General features: G+C 38.0%; 2 protein-coding genes across 4 annotated transcripts in view; one reads left to right on the top strand and one right to left on the bottom strand.

The window, feature by feature from the left end:
* LOC117428043 (intraflagellar transport protein 81 homolog) overlaps positions 1–20,489 on the bottom strand; it is a 31,702-nt gene extending 11,213 nt beyond the window's left edge. The window contains exons 1-12 of one of the 3 annotated variants that reach the window (XM_058994677.1): positions 20,296–20,488; positions 12,805–12,937; positions 12,147–12,310; positions 11,047–11,150; positions 10,425–10,605; positions 9,630–9,719; positions 9,259–9,324; positions 8,842–8,952; positions 8,494–8,578; positions 6,480–6,643; positions 4,011–4,106; positions 1,488–1,634 (exon numbers count right to left, since the gene is read on the bottom strand). In XM_058994677.1, the coding sequence (XP_058850660.1) occupies positions 1,488–1,634; positions 4,011–4,106; positions 6,480–6,643; positions 8,494–8,578; positions 8,842–8,952; positions 9,259–9,324; positions 9,630–9,719; positions 10,425–10,605; positions 11,047–11,150; positions 12,147–12,310; positions 12,805–12,937; positions 20,296–20,457 (1,503 nt within the window). In that variant the 5' untranslated portion in view covers positions 20,458–20,488. Of the gene's footprint in view, positions 1–1,487; positions 1,635–4,010; positions 4,107–6,479; positions 6,644–8,493; positions 8,579–8,841; positions 8,953–9,258; positions 9,325–9,629; positions 9,720–10,424; positions 10,606–11,046; positions 11,151–12,146; positions 12,311–12,800; positions 12,938–20,295 lie in introns of those variants that run through there. The other 2 variants (XM_058994679.1, XM_058994678.1) reach the window with 2 other exon arrangements.
* The window catches only part of LOC117428044 (immunoglobulin lambda-1 light chain), a 5,875-nt gene continuing 338 nt past the window's right edge, over positions 16,618–22,154 (top strand). Inside the window, exons 1-4 of the mRNA XM_058994680.1 lie at positions 16,618–16,722; positions 16,830–17,152; positions 20,497–20,530; positions 21,845–22,154. The exon at positions 21,845–22,154 is cut by the window's right edge and continues 338 nt beyond it. Of these exons, the coding sequence (XP_058850663.1) occupies positions 16,677–16,722; positions 16,830–17,152; positions 20,497–20,530; positions 21,845–22,154 (713 nt within the window). The 5' untranslated portion in view covers positions 16,618–16,676. The remainder of the gene's footprint in view (positions 16,723–16,829; positions 17,153–20,496; positions 20,531–21,844) is intronic.

Here is a 22,154-nt window from a genome sequence, read left to right as displayed (position 1 = left end):
CGCCCTTATCCAGGGCGACTTACAATTGTTACAAGATATCACATTATACATTATTTCACATTATACAGATATCACATTATTTTACATACAATTCCCCATTTATACAGTTGGGTTTTTACTGGAGCAATCTAGGTAAAGTACCTTGCTCAAGGGTACAACAGCAGTGTCCCCCACTGGGGATTGAACCCACAACCCTCCGGTCAAGAGTCCAGAGCCCTAACCACTACTCCACACTGCTGCCCTAATGATTTTATTTAATGATAAATGGTGTCTCACAGTCATATTTAAATTTATGTCATTTATTGGTGTGTGTTAGAAGATTATAGAGCAGGAATGCTGTTTGTGAATGTTACGGAATAGCCTAGAGTGTTTTCTTTTTTAAATAATAAAGGATTTTATTGTCTCTCTATTGAGATTTAATTTTCTTATTTATTTTTCTCCAAGGTGCTACCCCTTTTGCTAAATGCACACAGAACTGGCACATGTTCAATTTAAGAGATGCATGTTTTTTCTTTTCTATTTATAAACATTCTTGCGATGAACACCTTTGACAAATAAAAAGAACTCTCCCAAACACTTGAGGAATATGAAAATAAAACATGCAAGGGCAATTCAATGCGGTCCTTTTGGGGAAAGCACACACAGACTTCACAGCACCTGGGAAAGTTCTCAAGGGAACACTCATGCCTGTTCTTTTTTTTTGTTTGTTTGTTTTATTTATTTCTTAGCAGACGCCCTTATCCAGGGCGACTTACAATTGTTACAAGATATCACATTATTTTTTACATACAATTCCCCATTTATACAGTTGGGTTTTTACTAGAGCAATCTAGGTAAAGTACCTTGCTCAAGGGTACAGCAGCAGTGTCCCCCACCTAGGATTGAACCCACGACCCTCCGGTCAAGAGTCCAGAGCCCTAACCACTGCTCCACACTGCTGAATTCATTAGCATCAGAATGACATAATTCTTCTGGGTTTAATGAAATAAAAGCTTCAACCCATCCTACAAATTGGATTATTAAATCAAGGTAATTTTAATATGTACTTATTTTTGCACAACCACCTCAGGTGGCTGGGTGTTGGGATCATGACAGGGAAAGTCAAATCCAAATTGTCTGCACTACCCTTACTATTACTATTACTATTATTATTGACAGTTTAATACAAAAATATCAATAAGTCAAGTTTGAAGTTAAACGAAACTTCACCAACAAATCAGGGATGGAAATAAGACTCCTACTGCACAGTCATTTCATCCATTCCAGGTTTTAATATGATCTTGATTAGCCCCAGTGTATAGGTAACAAGCTCAGGTGTGTCTTAAACATAATAAAACCAGCAACGGATCAACCTGCTAAGCAATGGGAGTCTTATTTCAAACCCTGCAAATGAATGGAAAGCAGACACTCACATCTTCACATATCTGGAAACGATTCTGCTCTGAATCTCCGTGCCGGTGCACTCAGATACAGATGCGTGTTCTTACCTCGTCCCCTTGCACCACTTCGTTGCCATCGAGGTCGCGCACCCTGCTGGATTTCTCCGTCAGCACCTTGTCCATGCTGGCCATCTCCTCCCGCGCCTCCTGCAGCTCCTCTGCCTTGGCTTCCTTCTTGCGTGCAATGATGGATGCCTGTGCACACAGTAGCAGGTGAAGTGACTGCAGCAGAAACGGTGCTGCTTGACATTGTGCTGTAACATCAATCAGCTATTTATTTATCCTGGGGCTACATTGTTTCTCATACCAACTGTAGTACGTATTGATAAACACATCTCCAATCAAATTCCAAGGCATAAGTCATTCCTTACTGACGCAAATGTCCCCGTGCTACCTATTGTGTTTTTAAGCTGCCATTCTTCTTCTGATTGGTCCCTTTACAAAAATACAAACATACTGTATATTGTCTGGACTGAAATGAAATAAAGGAAGTTTGTAATAAAAAGACACTCATTGTAAAGCATTGAAACATGGAAAGTGACCATCTGAGTGTCTGGTTAACATCCTGTGTCATTACTACAGTAAACTAAGCAGACCCCCAGACTGCACTCAAACAAATTCATTATTTACAGCACATCAATGTGTCTACCAACATGTGAAGTCATGGATTTCTTGGTATAAATCAGTATGTTAAAAGGCCATACATGCGTGTACAACCTGTTTAATATGGTCATCATTTGTCATGAGGAGGATCTTGATCACTGAGGAATTAAAAACTGCAGAATGGAGTCTATTCCCAGGGATGCAAACATTTGCTTAGCAATGTTTTGTTTTTAACTCATCAGCAGTTCAAAGTGCCCTGTGATGATCACAATTACATTAGTACAAACATTCTTGATCGCCACAAGCTTTTTTTTGTTATATTTTGCCTCGTTTTACTTTTGGTTAAAAAAAAAAAAAAGCCAATGTGTGTAACTGCTTACGAACCTTATCCATATTAAGGCTAAATTTGGCAACAGCTTTGGGTTTGCATGCCAGGTTTCTGCCTAATATGGTACTGTAAAAAAGGAAGGGGTAAGAATTTGGCAGGTCTGAAATTATGAACTTCTCTGCAGAAAAGATGAGAAAACTGGCTCACATTCATTTACTTCACCCTCTCTTTTTAGATGAATTAAATTCATGGCCAATGGAATACAGCAGTATTGTGATCGGATCATTGCAATCACATATAGGTCCCCAGTACCAACTTATCAATGCTTATTACTGACTGAAAGTCGTTTCCATTTGATTGTTGTCTGGGGGTCTGTATGGAATGATTCTGGTTGTCGCAGCTGCCTGGTCCCTAGAAGTAAACTGATCTTCACATATACTGCCATTAGAAACATATATAACAGCCACAACAGCTCATTTAAAAGCTCTCAGATATAAATACTTTACAACACTAAACAGTGTGTGCTATCTGCAAAAGGGTTCTAAAATGGTATAGTATTGTGGTTTACTGTTAATATGAACACATATCCCACTATCTCTCTCTACATATTAATCATCATGTTATCTATATTTTATCACGCATGGTTATGCTCCTAATACAAGTGCCTTCTTAAAATTTAGATTTTTACTAAAACAAAAAAATATATAATACTCACCATTGGTCCATAAGGACACAATTAAAGCATTAAAGAATAATTATTTTAAAAAATGTATTCAAAAACTACTGCAGACCTAAATACAAACATAATTAACATGATATTATAACAACATTTTCATTAGCATTATTATTATTATGAATCTCTGAAGAGGAGGGCAGCTGTTAATTCCCACTCGGCTACTAGTTCAAAGCTCCAAAAGAAAAATATTCAACTTTCTGATCAACAGCAAATTTTCAGATCTGGTTTACACAGATTTAATTAGGACTATTGAGATGCAAAACATATTTTTCAGATTAAAGAAAACTAGCTTATCATCAAAACTGTTCTTCCAATTATATCAGCAGATTACAATCAGTTTATATGTCTGGTCTGTAAAACACATTCACACCCCCGGTTACGGCTAAGGCTGGAATCCGTAGGCGTCTTTTCTCTGAATAACCGGGACAATCTTGAACTTTGAGCCCTGCGTTGTGAACAACAGTTGAGTAGAGCAGAGAACTGTAACAGTAATTGCTATCCTCCCTTCCTATCACCTGAATATAATCACTGTGTTGCAAAGCAAATGACTCACGACTGCATGTCAAAACAAGCCATCAATAATACACTTGCTGTTGCTGTTCAGAATTCGTCAGACTCTTCATGTATATTGTTGTTTACCCAACAAAGGCCCACACTAAACACAAATGCACACTTCACTTGGAGCCTCCCACCCACATTTAGAGAGCTTTCACACGGATTGATGAAAGTATTACAAAGTAGCCTTAATAGTGGGCAGGAACATGTAGCTCTAGGTCTATTATTGGATTAGAAACAGGTATGTCTTGTCATGTTCAAAGCCAATTGCATGGGCTTTTCTTGCAACGAACTCAAGCCCACAATAAAAACTGTGGGCTGTCTGTCTGTTAGTTTTGGTGAAACTTACCTGTTGTCTAAAAAGAGAAAGTTTATCATCCATTGGGTCATTCCTCATCATTCGTTTTTCTATCAGTTGGTTAATCATAATGTTAATTTCGCGGATCTAAAAATAAAATGTAAAAAAAAAAAAAAAAAAAAACCAGAATGTAAGCATTAATTGCTTTTTTGTAACAAATATCCAACGTTCGCAAAGGAATAAAACTGAAAGAGGAATTGCTCAGAACAAAAATGTATTGCTTATCAGGACTCAGGTGATAGTACTGTGAAAATAACCTAGATTATAATACCCTTAGAACCTCAGCTAAAGAAAGTCTGTATACAGACACAGGAATAATCACAGGGAAACCTCACAGGGATTCTTAAATATGATCTGTCCTGCTCTATGTATATACTATAATGTAATACATATATATATTGAATGAAGTGAAGGCAGCAACTCTAGCTTAATGAAAACTTATATCCCAAAGTGTCTCTCAATTATTCATATTTTATCTTCATCAGAGCATGTTCAAAAAAGAGTTCACAGAATCTGTTAAATGCAGCCGATATTCATTATCAATGAGCCTCATTATCTAACAGTTCAAATACAATATTCATAATTATGTCAACATTAAAAAAAACTTGAGGTGGCAATCTAATACATTTATTACTAGAGAGAGAAGCATATTGGGTAATGGATTGTTTTTCATAATGATGCAAACTGAATCAATTAATTATATTGTTTCTAAGGTTAATAAAATTAACAATTTGTTGTTGGATATGTATAAATTGTGAATACATTGTGTGTTTTATGCTGAAATGTCTAATATGTTTAACAGATCTGCGTTTCATTCTAAAGGTGGAAATTGAACCAATTGATTAGACTGTGATGTTATGCAATTAGATAATGAGGTTCACTGATAATGAATATCAGCTGCATTTAACAGATTCTGTGAGCTCCATTTTTCAACATGTTCTGATGACGACAATATGTTGAAACACGTAAGCTTTATTTAGGTTTTATTTTTACCTTGTTCTTAATAAAATATGAATAATTGAGAGACACTTTGGGATATAAGTTCAATTATTCAGTGGCTAGAGTCTTCAAAATGAAATCCCACCAGACCCCCGGTGACGTGGGCTCTGGCCTTGCAGCATATAACAGTTTACCAGCCCTCTACAATAAGGCTTCAGGAATGCCATTGTTGTGACACAACTAAACACCACATGGCACACCATGGGGACTTCAATACATAGATCATTTAACAGACAACTGTTTATCATTTAAAAAGTTATTACTTGTTACTAATTTCCTCCGTCTGAACATTTAGATCTGATCTTAAACATATTTCTTTAAAAAGTGACATTTATAGAAATTCATTTCTTCATCCTGATTATAATATATTCCTGCCAATTGTGGCTTATCGGTTTGCCACCAGTGAATTCATTTTCTCCAGTTTCAGTAAATCACATGGCTGACAGTTTCATACAGTACTATCCCTTTTTGATTAAAAAATATATTACCTTGGCTTTTGATTTATTAAATAAACTGTATCATCCTGGTCATAATCTTCAAAATAGAAAATAAAAATATACTCAGTTGTAATGCATAATTTTCTTAAAGGTGTAGTCCCGTTAAAAAAAAACAATTTGTACCATTTTAACAGATTCTCGTACCATTAATATGCTGTTCAACTTTTCAGTACGAACAAATCTCTTGACAGTTTAACTCAATAGAGCTTCCCAGACACAGGCCGCTTTTTATGGTGATAAATTAATACTTTCGAAAAGAAAGTTGTTTCCTACAGTGTAACGTGACCGCCATGGTGGATTATGCTTTTTATGTGGCAAGCCTCAGCTACAACATTGTTTGTTAATCTTTGTTAAATATTATTGCAATGCTCCGCTAAAACAGCTGATGTTACTCAAAAAAGAATCCAGATTGCAGTTTTGTTCTTTGCTACATTTTTAAAGCTACTGTAAGGACAACCGTGATGTAATTAAACTGTAGTCCCAGCCACAGTGCCAGAGTTAGATGATGAATCGAAGTGTATACAAGGCAATTAGGAACATACAAACTGCTTTGTCCGTTTCTTTTCTTGTTTCTTATAGTCTGTACAAGCCAGGTTAACAAACTTAAATGTTGGAAGTGATCTAAAAGTTTTTAAATTTTTATTTTGTATTATTATTTTGTACTGTTTAATGCTTCTGCTTTGTTTGTGGAAACACAGCAAACCTGGGTTCAACTGGAGTTCAGTTAAAGCCTGTGAAAGCGATCCCTTGGAAGAGGATGGGAAGTTGATCTCAACAAATACTGTATATATAGTGACAACTGGCCAAGTAGAACTATCTGTAATGGAAACGCAATTGCAAATTCCAATAATTACAAATCTGTTTGAACTCAGGGCATTGACAGCCACTAGAAGGCAGTGCTGCACTTTACAGGAATAGGAGTGTGCAGGGTTTCCTGTTATACAATGTCAATTCCATGCGCTACCTTGTCCTCAAGCTCGCCTAGTTCTGCATGCCCCATGGCTGGCTCCATCACCACCTTTTGCAGGTACTGCATGGCATTCGTCTTGCTCTCCAGCTCTTTGGGGAGTTTGTCAGTCCCCATGTAGGTGTTAAACTTAATCTCCTCTTCCAGTCTCTTCATTAAACCTAAAATACACATTCAACAATTCAGAAAACATCTAGATTTACTGAATTAGCTACAGCAGGCGATACAGTACCTTTGATCGGCCTCGCACAAGAAAAACAACGTCTGGTGTATTATGCCCCCGCACCTGCTCATTTCAATAATGTTAATGCCACCATACAAGTCATTTTTCAATCTAATTCTTTGAAGAAAAACAAACTGCCTTTGAAAAAAATGAAAAGATTACAAAGCTAGTAAATTGAACTGATCTTCAAAACAGAAAACACATAAACAGAACATGCTGTAATGTGTGATATGGTGATTTTCACATAAACGGTCACTATAAATAACCTAGCATTTGTATTTTTTCTCTTATCTTCACGCCCATGGACATAGCGAATACAGCACCCAGTTGCATAACAAAATAAAACAAAACATACCTTGAAACCAGGACAAGTGCTTGTTTTTAAAAGGGCTGTAATAAAATACTACATTGTGCTGCATGTCAAGTATGCATTGTATAATAATCCCTCGTGGGATATGACATTTATTTAATCAGTGAGAACAACACTGGATACCTTGTGCTTGACAAAAGCAAAGGGGAGTTATCCCACTGGCAACTAACTCACTTTAAGCTTTATGAGTACAGTATTTTGTGTGTTTATTTTACAAGGCTTTAGGGCCTCTTTTCAAGCTATCATACAGGTTTAGGTTGTTAAAGTATTTATTTTGCTTTGTCCTGACAGCTAATAAAGTTATTTTTGGTTTCCATATTCTAGTCTGGTGAGCGTGTTTGGAATTGATTCCATGACAAAAAGGACATTACCACAAACATTCTTCAGCTGCCAGGCTGTGACATAAATATATGTAGGTACAAGATGGAAGCTTGAAAATAAACATACAAAAATCCCAAGAATTTCTTTCCAAATCTATGCATTGTAAATAAAGCTTACATAAAGAATATATTGAATACGCTGCAGCCATCTGTTTGTTTTAATACAATTTAAATAGGTATTTAAAAAAAAAAACACAGGGAGAAAAATCTAAACGTCATATACTGTAATGCTTTACTTTAAAACTGTGTTGTCCCATTGTTCCATATTTAAGATATTTTATCAAAGAGATTTTCCCATTTATTTTCCTATTTACAGTAATTGATCAATGTATGGTTGCCATCTCTTGAGAACAGCAAATCCCCAGGATCTCTGAAGGGCACAGAGGATGAAATCACAGACTGAAAAGCTATATTGTAAAGGACAATGTATATTCTGAAGACTAGTACTGTCTCTACATAGAAAATTAGAGAAATTACATTCTTGGGCAATTACATTTTCGCACTGTGAAAATGGCCCGGCAATGTTATACAATACATAGAACATAAACAAATAGTTGCAAAGAATTCCAATGCATAATTAAAGGCTCTCCAGTAAGTTCAGTTACACCTTTTTGCAGTTTCTTTTTATTTTTCTGCACTGTCCTTACACTGGATGAGGGAACTGGGGAGCAGAGTAATCCAGCTAAGTGAAAAGGTTGTATTGCCACTTTTCCATCAAACATTTAAAGCAACTTATATCAGTGCTCTGCTACAATAGGGGCCGCAATCTACAACATATTGCATGCAAATATAGATACCGGTAAATGTATTTCCTAGAACTGAACCATTTCATATACAGTATGGAAACTTTATAGGGTTACGCATTGGGTGAGCATTTACATCAAAGCTAAGCAAGGTCATTATACTTAAATTTATCTGGAGCAGTTTACAGTGAAGCAACATGATCTGCGTTTTTGTTTCTTTGTCACCCCTTGCCCTATGCACTTATTTTGGCACTGGTACAAGACTGAAAACAATAGTGTTTGAATATGTGCTTACTCTCTGGCTTTGCATCTGCTGCTGCCTGTCGAAGATCCTTCAGTTGCAGTTGCGATCTCTGCAGTCTTTGCTCTGCAAGAAACAGCTTTACAGTTGCCAAAAAAAAAAGAAAAAAAAAAAGACAAATCAGAATACTCTACCGTCAGCTACTGAAATTTACATTCTAAAAAATTCGCGAATTAGATCAGAACAGGGCTTTTAATCATCAGTAACGAGGGTTTTAAAATAAATATATAAATCTACTTTAAAGATACAAACTATACGGGACACTACACCATTAATTAGTGTTGCAGTGATTTGTTTTCTGAAGTAGCACCAAAGGAAAGGCTGATCTTTTGTTTGCAGTACCTGGTTTTTCTGCTCTTGTTTCTGCTGTGCGAGAGACAGCTCTCTCTCCTTCTCCACACGTAGCTGCCGAGCCAGGTCAAGCATTCTCTGGTTATTGGACACTGTCTCCACCTAGAGCACAAACAGCCACACTACAGATAACTGTCAGAAAAAAAAAATCTTACACACAAGATTGAGTTTCACAACAAATTTACTTAAGAATATATGTCCGGTGTCTAGTTACTACTCCAGGAGCACAGCTCAGAATACCACAAAATTATTACTCTAATAAACACTTGACCTCTCCTGTCGTCGGGTAAAATCTTTGCTGTCAGCTTGATACTTGATCCTGTTAGTTCAAACTCATTTTGATCCCTGTAATAGCATGCGTTTAACAGGATGCCAAGGATTCTGACTTCACAGTGTTAGCAGCCTTACTCTTTTCTTTAGCCGCTCCACTCGCTTGACAAGCTGATCCTTCTCTTCCTCCATTGCGGAAATATCCTGAAAAAAAATAAGCCAGGAAAATCTGCTGCAAGTCCTCGCGATTACAGTTCAAACTCACTCACAAGAAAAGCTGTGTATGGTGTGGTGCTGCTTAATCAGGGGACAGAAAACACAAACTTGACTTTTCTTTATTATTAGTATATATGCATATTTATAGTTTATTTGTTTTAAATTATTTTATAAATTTATACAGTAAATAGGAACCAATGATATGGTAACATTTCATTGACTAATGTAGTTTACAGGGAAACCTTGACCCAATCACAATACATTGTATGCAGGTAATACTTTTGTTTCGTTACCCTTCGGATTTCTGCAGTGGAGAAACCTGAACTCCTCAGATGCTCACATTCCTTGTGTAAGGTTTTGAATCCTTCAACCAGCTCTCCGTACTAAAATATTAAATAGAGAAAACATCACTAAGTTAAACAAATAAAAAATTATACAAACAGTTCTCTTCAGTTGTGAGATCAGTAATAAAAAAAATATTTGCATGGATTTTGTATTAACAATGGGCCTGGAATAAACTAGCTTCAAATGTGATTTTAATGTGGTTCTGAATTCTGTTGCTCTAGTATAGAGTGATTATAATTTCTCTAAATCAGCCCTTCCTTGGCTATGAACTTGTCTAGATAAAAACGATAAGAACTCAGTGTTCATTCCACAGGATCTGAAAGCCACAAGTGTTTCCATTCTCTATAGTGACTCAAGAGGTTCTGGGCCTTGTAGACTAATTAAAACACCTGCTGTATGCATATTTCCCCCATTAGAACATGCATTTCTTACCAATATGTTTGCATTATATTTAAAGCATTATTTTCCACGCACGTTTCACTTACTCAACATATTTATATATGTTGCTGCTTCTCAGTGCTGTATGTAGCAACAGGCATTTATTTTCAACTGTTATAATGTACTTTTGTTCTATACTTACTCTGCTTATTATTTAGATGTGTAAACATGTACGCAGTCATTATGCATTAGTGAAAGCAACCCCATAAATACAAGGAGCAGATCATTCTCAGTTGAAAGGGATGTTCTATGAATCTTTTATTTAGCTGCGCTATCAACACAATTCTGCTTAGCAGTCAGCACACCTGGTGGTATGTGTCGGCAACAACATCATCCTGCAGAAACTCTCCAGGGACTTCCAGCTTCATCAGAAAGCGGGCCAGATAAGCTCTCTTCTTCAGCTCATTGGTCCGCTGTAGTAGCCAGTAGAGTATAGGGTGAATCACAGGCTTGCTGCCGGTCACCAGGCCTTGACGAAAGCTACTTCTGCAAAAACAAAAATAAAAAGCATTATACATCCTGAAAATGGGATATTCTTCACAGTACCTTGTTAAAGACATATAATCAAATTAAGAAGTGTTATTTTTCCCCCTTGTATTACAGTAGCATTGGCACGTTTTTAATAAAGTTATTTTTGTATCCAGAACATGGATTTAGTCTATCAAATCATATGCATTCTGGTACCTATGCATTCAATTTAATAGTATTAATCAGAGATATGAAGAAAAAAAAGTTGCTTTGGAATGCTGTATTGAATAAATAATGTATGCCCTTATTCAATTCTAAGGGTTAGAAAGTGGATTGCTCTGAATGGCGAAAAATGGATTGCACCTTAGATAGACATCAAATGAATGTTAACATCATGCAGTAGTTCTAGATGCAATATAATGGGGGACAACATAATTCAGTAAAAAGAACAAAACGTACGTATCTGTATTGTTTCCAGGTGGCTTGTACTTCATCATTCCAAGCAGACCGAACATGCGCTTGGCAGTCTGATCTGGCATTTCTTCTCGAATATCAATACTTTGCTGTTGTAGAAAAAACAAATGTAAAGCTGGTGTGACCATTCCCCAGTTAGGTAATTGGTGCTAATGGGGGAGTGGCCACACGTATAAAGAAAGCAGAAATCCTTTGTGTTGTGGTGGAGTTTGGGGTGAGTGTTTGTGTTGTGGGTTTTGTAACGTGGTAGTGAAGGCGAATGCTCAGCCTATGAGTGTTTATTCATTTTTGGTTTGAACCTATTATTTTGGCCCTCGTGCCAGTTTGTTTGTTCCTGTTTATTTGTTTTGTTTATTAAATGTGCACGCTATGCTTAAACTGCAGCTTCCTTGTCTCAGAGTCTCTCTTCCTGCCGATAACAGCTTGGGCCGTGATGCTATCCTGTCACAGAAACATAAACTGTTTAGTTTTAATAAGCACTAAGACATGATTAGCATTCTGTGTTGTTTATTATACACAACTCTAACAATTACTATATTCACACAATTAGTGTTTTGAGATTCAGCTTTTATTTGCATCCCTTGTTTAGAAAGATACAGGGTATTCATGCTTGTGACAGGGTAGCCGTCTGTCATGTGGATGCGTGAATTCGCTGCTAAATGACAGGCAGGAGATCGAGACGGAGGTTGAAGTTGATACGTCCCCCGCAGGCGAACAGGATTTATTTACATATCAAGTCAACACACTGAACATCTCACATGACACTACCAGCAATGGCAGCGCATGGAGCACATACAACACAGTGTACGAAAACTTTGGTGGGATCTACAATCTCTGAACTAATTTTCTCAATAATAATCTAATGTTGCTAAAGAGGTTGATCATGGTGGATAAATGGTTAGGGTTTTCATTAGACAACACCTTTAAGTACATTTTCACACAATGTTGAATTTACTTACCAGTACTTACAGTTCAGCTGTAAGACACACAGATCTGACGGATGTTACAGTAACACACATATCTGATGAATGTTACATTAGTACACAGATCTGATGGATGTTACAGTAATGTCCACGGGTACTCACCTTGGGGTCAATCTCAGCCAGAACATCATTGAGCACCTGCAACAGTTGCATGGGCTCCAGAGAGTCGAATGTGATCAGGTTGAAGTTTTTCTTGAAGGGCTCCTTATTGAGCTGCTCCACAATGGATTTGATCTGTTCACTCATTTTGCGATTACAGCAGACAGCTAAAAAATGAAGACATGCACATGTTTTATATTTACAATACACATAATAACAAATTATAGTGTGTATTGCTCAAACAGGGATGGCAATAAGATTTCTATTGCATAGCAGATTAACCCATTCCAGGTTCTACTAGGAGCTTGATTAGCTCCAGTGTATACTTAACAAGCTCAGGTGTACCCGATTAAATTCGCAGTAAAACCAGGAATGGATCAAACTGCTGTGCAATGAGAGTCTTATTTCTATCCCTGTAAAAAAATGTATTACACCATTGTCGAACGAGTTTAATCAAAATAAGGTCTTGCAAAAGGATAACGACCAAAAATGCATTAATGTGTTAAGACTACAACAGCACAATTATTTTCAAGTTATATCATCCAAGGCCTACATCGAATAAACGGTATATTTTTTAAAAAAGAACACTATATTAAAAAAGGCGATATCACACGGCTTTTCCATTAATCAAGGCAAATTAACAATTATACTACTTACTTACAACATACACCTGCAATAAAACACCATTCTGCAGAAACACAGTATCCGCCGTCAGACTTCTTTCTGTGATTTTTCGGTCTTGGAAACCAACAACAGTTTAGAATGGTTGCTAACAGGAAATTGGGCTGTACTTCCTGTTGGGACGAAACGTTAACCCTTTATCATGCAGCTATATTATTATTGTTATACCGGTGTGCTTCATATTTTGTAGCAGCACGGTAGTTTATTTCTCGTTTTAATATACCAAAACCTTTGAATCAAATTTGTTTTCATTTGGGTTTAATTTTTACAAATTTATATACAGGCTAAAATATTCTTCTTTTTTTTTTTAGACTTTTCAACAGCTTGATAATATCCTGCCCTGTATGAGAAAACAGACATTGTAGGTTTACGTTAGTCTATAACCTCACTAGCAAACTGTAAAAGCGTTTTTAAACACTTGACAGAATGCGTGTGCTGCAGCGTGTAGCAGTTGGAGGCTATTGGTGTTTCTGTTATATTGTGATCACATTTTACAGGAAAGACTATAGTTATATTTTAACATGGGCTGAATATGAAACCATTAAAACATCAGGACTCTGATGATAATTAACATTTATATGAGTATATTATTTATAAATAGCATTAAACTATATAAAATGAATGCATTCAATGAATTTAATTTGCGGTCAAACAACTAAAAAAGTTTCTGTGCAACTTTTGGGTTCGGGTTCTAAACTATAGCCAACATACTGTACTGAAATTGTTTCTGTTATTAACCATTACAATACTCAATTCCTGGCTGACACACTGTGTGTTATTATTATTTTTTGTTATCAGTTCTCCATTAGAATACACCACTGTGTGTATTTGCCTGAGTTTGGTGCCACACTTCACAATAATACTCAGCATAGTCCTCTGCTTCTACACTGGAAATGATTAAATGGCAGGCATTGCCTGCAGTGTCTTTAGATGCAGAAAAGCGAGCAGGAGCTGCAGAGCCCTTTTCAGAGTTGGATTTGTAGTGTAGAAGATATCTCGGGGTGCTTCCATGTTTCTGCTGGTACCAGTTCACCCAGTAACCAGTGATGACATAACCATCGCTCAATGTACAGGGGATCTGGGCACTCTGTCCTGGTGAAACCGACACTGACGATGTCTGAGTCAAGACAGAGTGGGTGCTCCGACACCTGAGGGAAACTCACAAATAATACAACATGTTACAATACTGAAGTCATTATTTGGGAGGGGTGGTTGTAATCGTTCTTCTATGATACACAGATAAGCTACAAAGCCTGCAGTACCCAGACGCCGTTCCTGTTATCAGGACAGATCCAAACATTATGAGTGAGCTGTGGGGGTTAGGCAGTGTGGAGGAGCAATTTCTTTGAAAGAATGCATGGGGCCTCCCCTGTCTAGATCTCTTTGTTTGAAAGAGTCTGCAGTGGGTATGAATGTATTAGCGAAACGAAGCATCTGTGGCAGGTTTGAGCTTCAGAGGCTGAATTAGCATGACCTTTTCATTTGCATTGCCTAGCCATCAAACTGAGAACATCTCACTTCCTCTTTGGGTGTTTGTCAGTGCCAAGTACAGAGAATATAGTCAAATTACAGTTATTCTGGGGAAGGTAAAGTCCCCGTGGTGCAGACCAGTCTAAAATAGACCATTTGACGCAGGTCCAGTGTCCCAGTGTGATTGGTCAAATTGCACCTGGACTGGCTCGGCTAATGCAGCCACTTGCAGAGTTCGGAGATCAGGCTTGTGGGTTGGAATTCAGCCTCAGCAGTTTGGAAATGTAATTACTGCTTGTATGGTGTCCTCCTGTGGCATGCAGACTGACTCATTTGGTTGAATGACATTCTCCATGAGATGGTAATGCTCTGCTTATATTTTACAGAAGTATGCACATTAAAAAGTATTTGTGGTATATTGTATATTTCACATACTGTGGAACCCGGTGACCCACTATGCATGTTACTGACACCTGTGTTGTGTTGTACTTATCCTAGGTACCCATCAGCTGGGTTAAATGAACAGGCCTTCTTGACACTATGTCCAATTCTGAACTAAAAAGGCATTATTTTGTTATAATTGGGTTTCAGGTTATTAAATAGGGTTTCACCGATACATAATTAAATAAGAACGCCGGAGACTACACTATTCCCTGCTCTGCTGTTCTTTTGGTTTGAGCAGTTCTCGAAATGCATCAACACATCAAAACTCCAGTACTGTACCTTTCAGAGAGTATAAAAAAGCCTTGATAAACACATATTTTTGGCCATCATAAAAAGAAAAAAAAAATCAGAAAATAAACACCAAAAAAGGGAATAAAATGAACACATAAAACAATAATTAAGAAATGTTTTGCTCACATGCGGTTTCGTTATACTGGTAACATTTTATATATTAAAAAAAACCTCTACAATGTGACACTATTTCCACCAGAGGGCGTGCAAAATGAAGCACAGTACTACATTTAAGACTATGGGGCACTGCATATATAACAGGGCAACAGATTGCTTGTTGGAAAATATAGACGGTCAGGCGGTCTATTTTAATCTTGCACTTCATCAAAGGGAAGGTACCGTACCCAGAATAGCTATGATTTGACTATCTACCTCTATGAGACACTAACACACACACGAAAAAGGGAAGTGAGATTTTCTCAGTACCGTTATGTTGTGAAAATGTGATATTACTCGGCTTGGCTCTAAGTCTAAGGTTATACTTGGAACACAATTCAACCTTTTAGTTAAAAAAAAACACTTTGGAATATAAGTTCATGCAATAAATTGGTTTAAAAAATTTGTGTTAATTCAATTAGATTTTTTTAATATTGTTTTCTACAGAGTTCAAACTTAGTTCAGATAAATGCCTTTGTGCATGCCCAGTTTAATGAAAGACATCTGTATTAAAGTTTTCCACCTCTCCGATCTCCAGTGCAGAGGCAGAGGACTATGCTGATTAGTACTGTGACATGTGGGAGTCCCACACAATCAATCACACATCCCAACACACACATAAGAGCACGGGTGCAAAATGCTGATCTTAGCAAAAACTAAAACGAATCCCAACACCTGTACAAGTCTACACCTGTAAGTCTATAGAAAGAAAAATAAATCTAATACTGCAGCCTGTTACAGCCTTCGAACGGTTTCTAAAGCTGAGTGGTTGTTGCTCCCATTTGCTCTGCGATGTCATTCCACTTCCAGTAATATTCCTGGAGCCTCGTCACCCCTCCTGACTACTGAGACCTAGAGGGCAATGTGACACTATTGTTATCCCAGCACAATGAGTGTGAGATCGATCCTGCAAACGACAGGCCTCCTGCAGACTGAGCAGTGCTTGCCTTTACTGATTTGGTGCTTTGATGTGCAATGCATTAAACTGAATAGTTTCTGAGGAGTATCTTCTAATATTGCTGCTGCTCTCTTTTGTTGAAGGACTAAACCCTTTTAAAATAACTGAGTTCATATTCTGTTGCTTGTGGGGCTATTAACTGGGAAATAACAATACGTTTCAAAAGATGAGCAGCTTTCAGCTTGTCCCGGCTGTTTATATATTTGCGGAAGAATGATATAATAATGTTACTTATCCCAAGAGCCAGGTGATTATCTTGTGATTCCAGTACCTAGGAAATCCTGATGGCTGATCATGGGACAGTGAGTACACAGTTCCTTATTTGAAACACTGGAGTTAATACTGACTTGGGTTGTTCCACTTTTACAACAGAACTTTGTCAGAGACATTGTAACAAATGTTGGCAACTACTGGCCTTCATTTGCATCTGGTTTGCATAGCAGGGAAAGACTCTTTAAAGAGCTGTGAAGAAGAGACACAATCAACTGGGATTTTCTTTACAGATCTGTTTCAGAGCATCTAACCCGCTCACAATGTTAACTCTGAGTTGTATCTGTGCTTTACTGGCCTGTATTGCAGGTAGGCAGTTCTCTATTCAAATGTCAAATCTGCTTTAATAACTTCTGTAGGCTGAATGGTTGAATCAAGTGGGCACAAAGTGATGTTTCTTTTATTCTTTCCCTCAGGTGTCGGCGCCCAGCCTGTCTTGACTCAAACATCGTCAGTGTCGGTTTCACCAGGACAGAGTGCCCAGATCCCCTGTACCATGAGCGATGGTTATGTCATCACTGGTTACTGGGTGAACTGGTACCAGCAGAAACATGGAAGCACCCCGAGATATCTTCTAAATTACAAATCCAACTCTGAAAAGGACTCTGCAGCTCCTGCTCGCTTTTCTGCATCTAAAGACACTGCGGGCAATTCCTGCCATTTAATCATCTCCAGTGTAGAAGCAGATGACTATGCTGAGTATTATTGTGGTGTGTGGCACTCAGGCTCAAACAGATTCACACAGGGGCACAGTCACACAGAGCACCGGTACAAAAACCTCCAGGGCTTTGTAACAGGAAGCAGCACTGCATGGTTCCCACATTACAAATGTCATCATTTCCACAAACAATAACAATTGGTTAGCTACATGAACTAAAACACACACAGCTGAAAAGGAAAGGCTTTAACTCAGTATACAGTTTAGACAATATTGTTTTCTTGGCTGAAACTTTGATTTGAAACCAAGCAATATTTCAAATATTGAAGTACTAATACAACATATGAAATCCCTACTGCCTCTGACTGATATTGTTGAGTTTATATTTCACAATCCTGTATAGGCTGCTGCAAACTACCCATTTTCCTGCCTCAGCCCGCAGTACATCAACATGAGAATTGTTATGTGTGTGTTTGTTCTTGTTGTTTCAAATTGTAGAAACGTATTTACAGTATATAGGAGTTTTTTGGTTTAGTTGGTTAATCAATGCAACCATAGGCGTAATTTAGACAGGGGACACGCCCCCTCTTTCATTATTTCAGATAGAATAATCTTAATGCATGCATCAGCTACAGAAACTGCCCCCCCCCCACTTTTGAAACCAAAGTTATGCCACTGAATGCAACCAAATGCTACATGAACCTAACCACCTCATGACAGTATCACCAAACCAATGTGTTTCCATGTGTCTCCAAAGGTTCTTCAGCTTCTACTTGAGTTTGCTATTGGTCTTTGGTAGTTACAGTGCCTTGCATAAGTATTCACCCCCCTTGGACTTTACAACCTGGAATTAAAATGGATTTAATTGGGATTTTTACCATTTGATTTACACAACATACTTAACACTTTGAAGGTGCAAAATATTTTTTATTGTGACACAAAAGTTAATTAAACAAAAAAAAAATAATAATTTGTTGGTTGCATAAGTATTCACCCCCCTGAGTCAATACTTGGTAGAAGCACCTTTGGCAGCAATTACAGCTGTGAGTCTTTTTGGGTAAGTCTCTACCAGCTTTGCACATCTGGATCCTGCAATTTTTGCCCATTCTTCTTGGCAAAATTGCTCAAGCTCTGTGAAGTTGGATGGGGACCGTTGGTGAACAGCAATTTTCAAGTCTTGCCACAGATTCCTAATCGGATTGAGGTCTGGGCTTTGACTGGGCCATTTTAAGACATTCAGGTTCTTGTTTTTAAACCACTCCAGTGTAGCTTTGGCTGTGTGTTTAGGGTCATTGTCCTGCTGGAAGGTGAACCTCCGCCCCAGTCCCAGGTCTCTTGCAGACTGAAACAGGTTTTCCTCTAGAATTTCCCTGTATTTGGCTCCATCCATCTTGCCCTCAATCCTGACCAGTTTCCCAGTCCCTGCCGATGAAAAGCATCCCCATAACATGATGCTGCCACCACCATGCTTCACCGTGGGGATGGTGTTCTCAGGGTGATGAGCAGTTGGCTTTGCGCAACACATAGAGTTTTGCGCTAAGGCCAAAAAGTTCAATTTTGGTCTCATCAGAACAGAGAATCTTTTTCCACATGTTTGCTGTGTCTCCCACATGCCTTTTGGCAAAATCCAAACAGCATTTGATATGGGTTTTTTTCAGCAATGGCTTTCTTCTTCTCGCCATTCTTCCAGCTTTGTGGAGCGTCCGGGTTATAGTTGTCCCATGGATGGTTTCTCCCATCTCAGCTGTGGATCTCTCCAGCTCCTTCAGAGTTACCATTGGCTTCTTGGTTGCTTCTCTGACTAATGCCCTCCTTACCTGGTCACTGAGTTTTGGTGGACGGCCTTCTCTAGGCAGAGTCGCGGTTGTGCCATATTCTTTCCATTTTTTTATTAATGAATTTAACGGTGCTCCGGGGGATGTTCAAAGTTTGGGATATTTTTTTATAACCCAACCCTGATTGGTGCTTCTCCAGAACTTTATCCCAGACTTGTTTTGATAGCTCCTTGGTCTTCATGATGCTGTTTGTTTAGATATTCTCTCTAACAAACCCTGGGGCCTTCCAGAAACAGGTGTATTTAATCAGAGATCATGTGACACTTTAATTGCACACAGGTGGACTCCATTCAACAAATTATGTGAATTCTGAAGGCAATTGGTTGCACCAGAGCGTATTTAGGGGTGTCACAGCAAAGAGGGTGAATACTTATGCAATCAAGACTTTTCAGTTTTTTATTTGTAAATAATTTTGAAAAACATGTAGATTTTTTTCCCCACTTCGACATTATGGACTATTTTGTGTAGATCAGTAACAAAAAATCCTAATTAAATCCATTTTAATTCCAGGTTGTAACACTACAAAATGTGGAAAAGTCCAAGGGGGGTGAATACATATGCAAGGCACTGTAAGAGATGTCTGTGATTATAAACACACTAGGACATTATCAACGATCTTACATGTGATCTTTTGAAATGAAGCACACCTTACATGTCATTTAATTTCACAGAAATGATAGCGGTACCATACTAGGTTAAAAAAAGAAGAGGCCTAAGTAGACCATACTCAATGAAATAACAAGACAACAATAAAATAATTCCAAACAATTATAAAATAATGAACCGCTGGCTGGTTAATCAATGGAAAGTGTAGAAGGGGTCTATCATGTGATAATCTTTTTAAACTGTGCCTTTATTATTATAGCTGCTTTTAGAAAAACACCCAAAAAAAAATATGATAACTGAGTGAAGTTGCTTAACGTTGAGTAAAATGCCCCAAAAACCTCAGTTATCTTTTTCACAGTTGTTGTTGTTACATAAAGCACTGCATACTAATCAAGTGCCTTGGCAAGGGGTAATTTTCAGCAATGAACTGCTCCTTCTTGCTCGTTTTTCTCCCTTTCCAAACACTGATCCTCTTGGGAAATGTGCCCTTGCTTCAGAATTCAGAGCTGTGCAGTACCCCTGAGCAGTCTGCACAACTGAACTAAACTCCAGAGCAATCCAGAAAACAATTAAAAAGATGCAGCATGTAGGTTCACCACTATTAAGACAACTGACCGCTAATATCTGCCAGCATTCTGAAATAAAGCATGCTGTTGCATTACAATGCGTCATTGGTTTTATTAGAGCGCCGTTACAGTGTCGTTTCTGCCCCTTGCCAGTGTTACTTTCAAAACATAATAATTGAAGAATTCAATCTATTAAAACAAATGAATTTATACTTACTAATACAGTAGGCGATTCTCCAGGGGAGCTTTCTGCCTTGCGTAGTTTCAATCTGCCGAGTGAGTGTTCTTGTGTGCAGGCAGACTGGCTGACTATCTCCAGTCTCGCCTGACAGCTCCCCGGCCGGGACTGTTCCTCTTTCCTCATGTCAAGGGGGGGCATACCTGAGGTTTTTGTACAGGTTTGTATCACTGTGCATTCGTCTTCGGGGCAGGGACCGCACTGCACGCCAGCAGTAAGTAAAGTCTACCTTGTTTTATATGCTAGTGTGCTTATTTCCAGATGTATCACATTTTAAAGAGCTGTAGACTTTGTTTCATTACCAAATGCTGTAGTTGCCTTGAAATGAATGTTTCGAACTTCTGCAAGTATACCCTCACAGTACCTACGGTAGCGTTTTCACCAGATTATTTCAAGTCTGTTTTGATGAAATAAATGAACATCCGATGTTTAGGAAATACTAGACTGATGTAGGGTATCAAGAACAATTCGTTAAAGCTATTCGTTAAAAAAACAAAACTTTGTACTGGGGCATTCTGAGCAGTATTCGAATGTGAAAACTGCATGATTTTCAAGAGGGGAAAATGAATTTAAAGAGGGATTTAAAAAAAAAACTAATTTAGATCACGAACAGGGTAATAATAAAAAGGGGTCCATTAATCGTGTTGGTTTTGACCACTTGCAGACAGCAGATTAGAGTCCCTGCTCGTCTTTACCCCATTTCACCATCAGCACAATTTGTATCCGAAAGAAAAAAAAGGCGCTCCAAACCTGAAATTTACAGACAATTAGTTTATAAGTATTTGTATGTACGTTTTTTGTTTGAATTATTTTTTTAGTAATTAATGTTTTTTCCCCCCTTTCAGAAAAAAAAGTGCTACTGACAATTTGTAGTAAGCTTTGAGAATTCCAAAGTGATTTTATGAGGATGAAAAGGCGTTTTTGTAACCAATTTCTTATTTTGACTCTGTCCCAGATACATGCATTTAGAATGAATTTAGCAACTTTACATTTTTTAATCTTATAACTTCGAGTGACTCATACAGATAGGTCACCGGCTTCATTTTTGTGTAGCTTGCTAATCTTGCTCATTGCAATGTTTTCAGTATAACTAAGATTAATTTAATATGGGGCTAAAATACCAAATATTTTTGATGTACGTAAACTTTTAAACTAAAGTTACATCTGATCGTTGCTGTGTACCGCGTGTTCGGTTTGTGTTGAGTTTTGTGCTCAGTGTGCGTTTCAAACTTACATATTGTTACAGTTAAAAGCATACGACAACCACAAACACTTTTAACGAAGTGTGTGCTTAAATACATTGAATTCCATTATTGAGTAGCTTGCCATTGGTTTCTGAAACACGTGTGCGGTAAGTCGCCACAGCAGGTCCTACACGAAATATTACTTTAAAGTGTATATTAAGGCATTTGCAAATGTACGTTTAAAGTTATTAAAATGTTATATTATTAAATACCTTTAGGCTCTGTGTGTTGCGAGGTGGGGTGGATGGGAACAATTATTAGGCATATTATTTTTTTTTTTTTAGGAACTCTGTCCTCACCTTCACTGAGCTTACTGGGACCGACCTCTGATGAGCTGAAAGAAAAGAAACTGGCCACACTGGTGTGCCTGGTTGAGCATTTCTTCCCATATACAGTGAGCGTGTCTTGGAAGGTGGACGGGACCGTAAAGACCACCGGAGTCAAGACTGGGAAGCCGCAGCCACGAGCCGACAACAGCTTCGATATGAGCAGCTACCTCACTCTGTCCGAGTCAGAATGGACCACGTACAAGAACTTCGCCTGTGAAGTCACCCACCAGACGCTGCCCACTCCCGCCAGCAAATCCTTCAAGAA

Source organism: Acipenser ruthenus, chromosome 21 (genome assembly GCF_902713425.1).
Source record: "Acipenser ruthenus chromosome 21, fAciRut3.2 maternal haplotype, whole genome shotgun sequence".
Lineage (NCBI taxonomy): Eukaryota > Metazoa > Chordata > Actinopteri > Acipenseriformes > Acipenseridae > Acipenser > Acipenser ruthenus.
The sequence above is the reverse complement of the archived record's forward strand: the minus strand, read 5'-3'. Positions and strand labels throughout refer to the sequence as shown.